This window comes from Beta vulgaris, chromosome 2 (genome assembly GCF_026745355.1).
Source record: "Beta vulgaris subsp. vulgaris cultivar EL10 chromosome 2, EL10.2, whole genome shotgun sequence".
Lineage (NCBI taxonomy): Eukaryota > Viridiplantae > Streptophyta > Magnoliopsida > Caryophyllales > Amaranthaceae > Beta > Beta vulgaris.
In genome coordinates, this window is record NC_079203.1 from 45,635,068 (window position 1) to 45,645,225 (window position 10,158).

At 35.7% G+C, this 10,158-nt stretch overlaps 1 protein-coding gene and 1 non-coding gene across 3 annotated transcripts; both read left to right on the forward strand.

The window, feature by feature from the left end:
• Nucleotides 1-538: 538 nt before the first annotated feature.
• On the forward strand, nt 539-9,289 carry LOC104885303 (exosome complex exonuclease RRP46 homolog). 2 transcript variants are annotated; one of them, XR_007271770.2, is made up of 9 exons: nt 539-928; nt 1,444-1,557; nt 1,999-2,099; nt 4,767-4,787; nt 5,091-5,163; nt 5,362-5,429; nt 5,974-6,103; nt 6,902-7,014; nt 8,906-9,289. XR_007271770.2 is itself a non-coding variant. In XM_010670000.3 (8 exons), exons 1-8 carry the CDS (start codon nt 823-825, stop codon nt 9,019-9,021), a joined length of 729 nt encoding a protein of 242 aa, XP_010668302.2. In that variant the 5' UTR covers nt 541-822; the 3' UTR covers nt 9,022-9,289. The 2 variants fall into 2 exon arrangements, 1 of the variants encoding a protein (XP_010668302.2); XM_010670000.3 differs by lacking the exon at nt 6,902-7,014 and having other exon boundaries at nt 541-928.
• LOC125495361 (small nucleolar RNA snoR101) lies at nt 2,868-2,933 on the forward strand. The gene has a single exon (XR_007271999.1). It is a non-coding gene; the product is annotated as a small nucleolar RNA snoR101 (small nucleolar RNA).
• Nucleotides 9,290-10,158: the final 869 nt, after the last annotated feature.

Sequence of the window (10,158 nt, forward strand, 5' to 3'; positions counted from 1 at the left end):
CCACAAGAGTATCTGACACATTTCTGAAACAAAAAGGGTATCTGATATATTTCGTGAAACCTCCGAAATACTTATTAAAAGACCGTTTTAAATAAGACCTACTACGAGCAAAGGCAAACAAGTTTTAAAAAACAAGTGGTCAATAGAATTTAAATGAGAATCACCTACGATTGATGAAACACATAGGATTTAAACTACTATTATATTCCTAATCGACCCAAATTTCAACTTTTGGCTTTTGGACACCCTAAAATTAGAGGTGATCATGGGCCGGGCCGCGGCAAAAAAAATTTGCCCATTGGCCGGGCCGGACCGGGCCTAAATTCGGGCCGAATTTTTGTGTCCAAAGCCCGCTATTTCGGGCCGGGCTTAGCGGACTTTTGCGGGCCAAAACGGGCCGGGCCAAAAAATAGACTAAAAAGTCGTTTTTAGCTTGCCCAAAGCCCGCCCAAAAACAAAAAAAAACAGGCCGGGCCAAAATGATCACCTCTACCTAAAATGAAAAATCTACACTCTTAAATCCTAATTTACCCGAATTGCTGGCATCCTACAAAAACCGGGTAATTAAACCCTAAACTTCTCAAAATGTCCCAAATCTCAGTCGCTGCAAACATCTAAACCCTAGCTAAAACCCTAATATCTCCGACAACTCTATCCTTCATTCATTCACTCTTCTCTGCAAATTATTCTTCAATTCTTCAATTGCTCAACTCCATTTTGCACTTCCCAACTTCTGAACTTCAGTTTTTCCATCAATTAGGCAACAAAGAAAACCTAAAAATCAACCTTCGGAAAAGAAAGAAGAAAAAAAGTTCGAGAAAAATGGAGGTCGACAGAGTAGATGGGCGTACGCCAACCATGTTGAGGCCGTTGGCATGTTCTATAAATGTCCTCAATCGTGCTCATGGATCCGCCAGTTGGTCTCAAGGTAATATTTCAATTTCTTTTTGGGGTGTTGGTTTGCGAATTTGGAGTTTATTCTTATCATTTTAATCCATACTTCATCATCAAAGAGTGATTTATGTACTTTGTGTTGGTCATTTTGTTGATGTATTGCAATGTTATTATGTCAAATTTGGTTTTGGTAGTTGTTTTTTTTGCTGATTTTTGCTTTCAAAGTGTTGGTTCTTTAAGGAATTAGTTTCTCTGTGTATTAGCTAATTCGGATGTATTATAGTTGGTTTTTCTGGCCTTGCTGCTTGCAATGTGTATTGCTTGAACTCGTTGCGGAACTTTGTAGTAAAGAAGTCTGAGGTTGTGGGTTGAGAGTAGTGGTTTTTCTTTGTCGATTTTTTGTTATATATGGAGGATCAATTACTTGAGTTCCCGTGTCCGTTGGAAGGATTGCGTGTGTATTCCCACTTGCTAAAGCAGGAAAAGTCAGTTAGTTCAGTAAATTGTAATGTTGTTTTGATGTGTAATACTGTATGATTTTGTATTTAGGGGATACCAAGGTTCTAGCTGCAGTTTATGGACCAAGAGCCGGGACTAAGAAGAATGAAAACCCGGAGAAAGCTTCAGTTGAAGTTATTTGGAAGCCAAAAACAGGGCAAGTTGGTATGTTAGCTTTATTGTGTACTACATCCATGTTGCTATCCCTATTGAATATCTGATTAGCTTCTTTTGGTGTTTAGTATGCATAAATGAAAATATGAAATCCATGTAGTTATATGTATCAATGTTTGTAATATATTCCCGGTCTATATTGATGGATGCTTGCTTCTGCTTTTCGAAATTTGACAACTGATGAGTTCCCCAAGGAAGTTCCAAATATGAAATAATTTTGCCGGGGATGAGTTTTCAAAATTCTGGCTATAGGGGACAGGAGCTGTTTGTGCATCATAGTTGATTAGGACATATTACAGGCATTTTGAACGCTAATTTGAGCTTCTATGTTCATGAGGATGAAGATGGATTAAAATGGGAATGTTGTTTAATATCTGGCTTTCCTGGTCTTGTTACTCAAATTCAGTCATCTAAGAGCTGTTTATTAACTAGGGAAATTGGAGAGAGAGTACGAGATGATATTGAAGAGAACATTACAGAGCATTTGTATATTGACAGTCAATCCTAATACCACCACTTCTATAATTGTTCAGGTAAGGCCTGCTCTTTGGATGCCATAATTGATGTAAATATCTGCACATCAACTCTCTCTTGAACTCATATTGATTCTAGTTTAGGCTATGTTCGGCAATTCAGTTTAGTTACCCATGAGTCTAAATCTAAAATGTACTTAAATACTTCCTCCGTTCTTCAATAATTGCAACATGTAGGGGTTGCGCATTTTTTAAGGAGATGAGAGAGACAGGGAAAGATGGAAAAAGGGACCCATGTGATAAGGAGAGAGATACAGAGAAAACGTAGTCAAATTTTGTTGCAATTAATATGTAACTTCCAAATAAGGGTAATGTTGCAATAATAGAAGAATGGAGAAAGTAGTTTCGAGTTTTTTATTTTTTTTTGACATGGAGCTTAAATAAATGTAAGGAGTTAAAAGTGACTTGATTTGAAACAGTACCTTGAGTAGCCTCTTAAATTAAGGATCCAGATCTTTGTTTCTTTTACTTTTTTTTCCATTGTTTTTGTTATCCTATAAGTATCTCTTGAGAATGTTTTATCTACTTATATAACTAGTTTAACAAAACAACCCTTGCAAGCAGATAACTTTTCAGTTTCAGTTCGTGCATGTTTGCAATCAGTTAATTTTTTTTAGCTGAAGCCTTATCTATTTTCATTAGGAAAGAAATCAATTTCAAATATATTTCTAATCTCTTTTCATGCATTCAAAGACTTTTGGTCTTTTTTAATTTGTGAATAATCCTTGAAGTCCTATAAACCTTTGGCATCTGCAAAGGGCATATGATGGCTTACACTTGATCTCTGAACCTCAGGTAAGTCCTGTTGAGACATAAAAAAAATTAACTGATGCCATTTGCAGATCCAGAAATCCGTAAACTTTTTTTTTTTTTTTTTTTTACTATATTACAGATTTTTTGCATATATATTATAACATCCTTGTTAAAATATAATCTAGTGAAGAGGGCAAATTCATGCAAGGAAGACTTTTTTTTTTTTTTTCTTTTGGGGGGGGGGATGGTTAGGAGTTAAATATGCTTATCCCACTAAAGCGGTGTTGGCTGACATTAATGCCTTTCTTATCATAATCCTTTGGATTCTCCACGTATATGTTACCGACATATACATAACAAGATTTACACCCAAAGTTCCTTGCATAAGAGCAGTTTATAATATTATGATAGACTTATACCCATGGATCTTCATAGATGAAGAATGTACCCTTCTACATTACTCTTTTCTTCTTCTTTTTCTTTTCTGTTTGGGGTGGTGGTGGTGGAGCGGAACTGATTTATGCTTTCTGCTAAGAACTATAGTATGGCTATCATATAAAGCTTGGTCCTTTGGCATGAATATGGGATTGATCTTCCTACTTACCTATAACATCTCTAATCTCTTTGGTAAAAATATGGTGTGATTATTGTGACGAGGCTCCAGTGTTACCCTTACCTAATTCTCTACTTCTACTGTTTGGTGTTTCTTGGGGTGATGGGGTCCCAAACTCCTGGAGTCATTTCACTATAGCATGCTAGTGGAAATTTTTTCATACTGTGGGGGAAAGGGGGGAGTACATGTAGCAACATTATCATTTTGCCTGTTGAAATGGACTTCCATTCATTTGGTTGGTTAAGTTGCTAAGGCAACTTGTTTACATGTCTTCACATTCAACCAACTTCTCCGAGGGAAATGTCTGTTGGCCTAAAGCATCATAGTAGAGTCTCATGGGGCATATTATTATCTAAATCATATGAATCCTTGCTGTGGATTTTCTATGAAGAGCTTCAGTGGATTTTTTTTTTGAGATTGCATGCTAGAGATCTAAATTAACGAGCGAGAAAGAATTGTGTACTCCTTATAAGATATATATCCCATAATGTCTGGTTTATCTGATTACGCACATAGTAGGTCCAATAAATGAGCAAGAATCAGCCAACAGAATGAGAGCATATTTAAAATGGTGAAAAATGATTGGACGAAGATGCATTTTTTAATCGAAGAGGACTGTCAAATGGGATAATCGAAATAGAAAGGAGCACCATCATTGTGGTAGGAGGCAGGGTCTCATCATAGGCATGTATTTGAAGATGTATTTGGACATTATGAGCATTTTTCTTGCTCCCGTATGCCTGTTGCACTTCTCTTTTTGTGTTTTTGTTGTCTAATAATTGAGGCTAGTCAGGTCATTGTCAATGACGGAATATGTTTTTGCGCAAATGTCTTTCAATATGTCATCAAGTTTATTATGTTCAGCTGGTCAGTTGATGTAATCTAATTGACCCAGGCACATCAATATGACGTGTGACAGAAGGATGGAAACAACAAATATTGTTGATTACAAATTTTTTGGCATGTTCTGGTTACTCCTTATGTTTGCTGATTTATTGATCTGAAGCTAATTTCACAGCTATCAACTAAACTACCTCCATATTGCTCTTCCCAACCCCTCCTCACTGTTCGTGAAGTGAATAGAATTTAAAGCGTTCGGAAATTATCTTTGTACTGTATTTCTGCTTGCATTTTTTGTACTGGTTGTCATATTGCTCATAGATTTTACAAACAACCGGTCTGCACCAAGGTTTTCAATGCCGACCCCCCCCACCCCTTCCATTGCATATTTTGTAAAAATGGAAGCTGCTGTTTTCCAGCAAAAGCATACTGTGACTTCATTCTTTTGTGTTTATTTGCAGGTTGTCAATGATGATGGTGCTGTATCCATATTTGAATCTACGCACATGTCGTTTTGTTATACAGTTTGATAATCTTATCATTTTGTCATCAACTTTCTCTCTCTCTATCTTACCCCATGATTCCCCTTTTCTCCTTATGTTGGTCTTGCTCCCAAATTGGATATCTGCTGAGGGGCCTAAACCTGAGGACATATACGACTTATGTTTCCCTTTGAACTGATTTGGGTTAATTCCAAGCTTGTTTTGGTACACTAAAAGATCTTGATATAAAATTAATTCCAAGATCCTATATCATGATAATTTTCTTGACTGAAATTCCGCCAGCTTCTTCCTTGTGCAATTAATGCTGCTTGTGCTGCACTTGTTGATGCTGGAGTTCCTCTGAAGCATCTGGCTGGTAATATTTTTATCCTTTCCCAATTGGATAAAGGGCATGAATGTTTCAATATATGAAGTCTTATCTAGATCTATACATCTAAGATTTTAAAATTTTGCATGCTCTGAGATGGTTTTTTGAGAGGCTGTCATAGTTATGTTAGTTTGTTATACTCTTTTCTGCTGACTATAACATTCCTGATGTTTTGTCTTTCTTCAGTTGCGATATGTTGCTGTTTAGCTGAAACAGGATGTGTCATATTGGATCCTACAAAACAAGAAGAGCAGGTAATTGAGTCTCTTGCTTCCTTTTTTCAACACTTAGTGTGTTCTGAGTAACTGGTGAATGCATTACTATGTTGAGATGTCTACTGATTTTCTCAGTCTGGTATAATGAATCCTATAGAAATCTATTTGCGAGCGTTTGATTCGTATGATTCTGGTATGAGGTATGGGTTTAGAATGAGCAAAACCCATACCTAGTGTTTGTTTGATAAATTGATAGATTCAAAACCATACCTCAAATCCATAAGGTATGGTGTTTAGAAACTCAAGGGGGGAGGTGGGTATGGCTTATACTAATACCTTTAGGTATCAAGTAAAAGAAAAAATTTAATTCCCAAAAAATTAAAACACATGGTATTAGGTAATCAAGTTCCAAACCTTTACCACCTTGATGTCATTCTTGATTTCAAACCCATACCACTATATGAGCCAAACGCCCCTTAATCACTTATTTATCATCATTATGATTGGGGTGTGGAGAGGAAAAGTGAGAAAATTTGTGCTGTACAATCCTTAATGAATCATCTACATATATCTGTGTTGGCAGGAAATGAAGGCATTTGTCTATTTGGTTTTTCCCAATTCCATGTTGTCGGTTCTACAAGGTTCAAGCCATACAGATGATGAACCAATGGAACATGGAATCATCACATCTGTTACTCATGGAGCAATGTCAGGTACTTGTCATTACATACTTAATCTCTCTCTCTCTCTTGGTGTGTGTGTGCGTGTGTGCGCGCATCTTCGTTGGCATCTGCGTGCACGCGCGCACGATTATCTCTTTGTACCACAGTGAATGTTACTAATTATTAATTGTTAAGGGCCCGAGCTGCAATGAATATAAGTGACATATTTAAGGCTGTGCTGTGATGCTATTGCAGATGTCTTTTTCTCAATGCAATTTCGTTACTAATTATAGGGGCTAAGTCAAAAATAAGCTCTTCAACTTTGCCAAATTTCAGGGTTAAGGACCTCAACTTTCTGCTTAGCATTATGGACTTCCAAGCTTACTTTGCTATAACTTCTTTTAACTCAATTTTTGTACACTTTTACAATGAAACAAACCCTCCCTTTTCCCCCCTTTTTATATTTAGAAATTTACATAGTATTTAGGTTTTCTCTCCTCTCTTACCTGATTTTGTGTCCTGTGAATGGTATTCATAACCAGAAAAAAAAACTCATTTGAAGCACAAAAATCATGGAATTAGTTATGAATAGCAAAAGAACCTTTCGGTGGAGTCGCGTGGTGAATCCAAAGTGGAATTGGATCACACATCATTACAAGATTTATATGTAGGAGTTGAAATGATGAAATCTCAGAGATCTTTTCTTTCCTGATAAAATCTCAATTGTATGGCTAAGGGCTTCGTGTAAAGCAGGGTCAACATCATAGAGCTCACGTATCTATTCATCTTTAATTGAAGCAATCAAACCAGATCTGAGGGATATAACAATGTTCTACTTTTTTTTTATAGGGTGCATCATTGTCCTTGTCTCTGCTTAATTTCTGTTAATATTTTGAGCTGAAATTAACAGAGACAATGTTTGTGTGCGAGTATGAATTCAACAATGGGCTTCAATCAATTTGGTAAACTAGTACATAACTACATACTCATTTACAATCTTATCTTTTAGGCTATCTGCAGTTCTTTCTTTCAGTTTTTGTAATTATCATAATGAAGTTAGACCAGAATAGTGTGAATGACATTTCTTGCAAAATAAGAGCAAGAAGATGATATTTTTTATCAACTAATCAATAGAATTCTGGAACATTAGGAAGAGAGAAAATTAAGTAGAGGGGAGAGAAAATAAGCTGAAAGTGGATTTTTTTTTTTTTTTTTTTTTTGCATAGGCTCTTTTTCTTAATCTGTCAATTAGAATAGAATAAAGAGGTGGAGCTAATTAAGTTGATGACATCGACCTTAAGTTCTAAAAGTTTAGGTCCTCGAAGTTTGCTCAACTTGTATTTTTAGATGTATATAGGTATAAAGAAATATGCTGGAGGCACTTGGTGAACTGGGGTGTAACGTGTCGATATTGGCTACCGAGCTTTCTCCTTTGGTGGCTTTAAAGTTGGATGTTAATTTCTTATTAATGCACTTAATTTGTAGTAAATAGTCTTGTCTTCTTTTTGAGTTTAATGTGAAGGTTGGCTGGCAGGTTCATTAATTCTCAATCAACATCCTCAGGACTTTATCATAGATAAGCCAGTATGGTTAGTCGTGCAGAATTATTTCTGTTGTCCAATTGTGCTAATTAAGAAAATACTCCATTTGGAACAATTAGCTACATTGTTTTTTTTTTTTGTTGAAGCAAGCTTTTGTCTTGCAGAATTATTTCTGCTGTTAATTGTTCTGATTAAGGGAAAAAAACCCACTCCATCGATTTGGGACAATTAACTGCATTGGTATCTCTCTTTTTTAGTAAGCTTTGACCATGTCTTACTAATACTATGCACTTGAAAAATCTCATAATATAAAGGACCATAAAAAAGTCTAAAAAATGAGATTATTGCTACGATAGTCTTATAGATCAGCTAATAACCAATGCTTTTTTTGCTTTTGAAAAGTGCCATATACAGCCTGATTATTATCTCAAAATAGAGACCAGGTCATTATACTTTCGAAGTTCACCTTCTGCTAGATACTTCTGTATGCTGCAGGTTTTTTTTGAAGTTTGGAAAATGGCAACTGGTGTATGAAGTAATAACGTTTTCCTTTGCAACTTTCATATGGGTTCTGAATATTTTCTGAACTGCTTAAGGGGCCTCTGCATATATTTGTTCTTACTCTTTATGAGGCTTACATGAATGTAAAGTTCCTGTGAATATTGTTTATTTTGTTGGGTATTCTTAATGATTGTTTTGATGGAGGAATTTTCATGGAAAGGGTATCCTTGTTTAGATGTAACATGGAGAAATGGAAAGCAAAGGAATTAGAAAATTCGTTTTCCTTCCCCTCTTGACAAACAAAATCATTCCAAAGTTGGAAAGATCTAAAAGAAAAATGGAAGCTCATTCTTCCCTTTCCTTTCTCTTCCCTGTCTTTTCCTTCTGTACTTTCCTCCATATCGCTATCCCAAATTAGTATAGTTACTTTTAGGAGAATCGGCTAAGAATTATATGAGCTTTCACTAGCGATCCTAATATTATTTAGCACATTAAAAAGTGGAGTTCATATTAGTCTTAGCAAATAGTCCAGTTTTGTATCATATTGCGAACATATGAGTGGAGGTTTATTATTGTCAACCAAATTTCCTTATTTTTATCAAGTCTAGCTAAGTCAATGCTACACTTGTAAAGTGGAAGAATTCTTCAGGTTTAGAGAGTAGATGTGCTTGAACAAGAGTTATTGTGTGTTTCTTTTATTTTGTTGTGTATGTAACTTAGTATACAATAATGTAAAGTAATATACTAATGCTACTTCAGTTATTCGTCTTTTCCCCTTTCTGATTGTTCGATAAATCCTTCTATGTTGCAGTTGAAGATTATTTTGACTGTCTCAAGATCGGACGTGCAGCAACGGCAAAACTCTCTGGTTTTCTAAGAAGTCGCCTGCAAAATCGGCTTCCTAGTGACTTGCTTGGGGATAATTGATTTTTGGTAAGGTAAACTCTGTAATTTACATCCTTAGGAGATGATTTGACTTTGGCAAAGTTTAGCTACGTCATCTGGTGTACACTGTCCAATTCCATTATGTATGTAGTTGCCTCTCATTGCCCATTGGTAATTTGCCACTCCATTTTATAAGGTAGACTTTGAACACTAATATGTTTTTAAATTTGACTTGATACACTAATATCTCCGAATGTACATTGTTAAAATTTAATTCTTCTTTTACTAAAAATACTGCTTTACAATATTATTTTCTAAAATGTCTCCCGCTGTTTTTAAGTTGCAACAACTTAACTTTTGCACTTTGAACATACTTCAATTTTACCGTATATGGTGATTTGCGCACAAGGAAAACATAGCGATGTGGGGTCATGTAGTTTGTGGTGGTGGCTTAAGCTCTTACAGTCACATTAATAGCATCATTATCACTGGCACTTCGAGCTTTGTATTGTCAGCAAGTATAGATTTCACCATATGAAATTGCTATAATTTTAAAGCTAATTAACGTGGCTGTCTTTGTTGATATAAAGCAAGACTGTCGAATATATTTATGGTCATCAGAAGGCCGTGCTATCATTTAACGCACCCAATTTACTTTGGGTGCTTCGTGTTTTATGCGTACGTCTTACACACTAATTACTTTAGTACATTACTATAACAGTAAAAGCAATGTCTGATAAGGTCGACTGCATCTCTTACAGCTCCTCCATGTTCAATTAAAATTGATGTTGGTTGGTGACTTGGTGCTTTGAAATCCACTTATGTGACTTTTAATTCTAACAAATCGTATCGAAAATGAAAACTTTTTTTTGTCGGGGAGGTTGAGACAAGTACACTACATCTAACAGAGTATAAGGGATCATTTTTGACATGTCGATCATCCATTGACATGGCATATCTAGAGGATGCGCTTTGCCAAATAGTATAAGGGTTGAGTTTTCTCAAACCTAAATCGGTTCAAGGCTCGGTCTGGGCTAGGCCAGTTCAAGTTATGCAAATCGGCTTGTTTTTTGTATTTGTGTAAATGAAAATGCATTATGATTTTTGAATTTTGATTGCATATGTACTGGTTTTTACAATAAATAATCTTTGATACCATCTAATTACACTGGTGTTTTT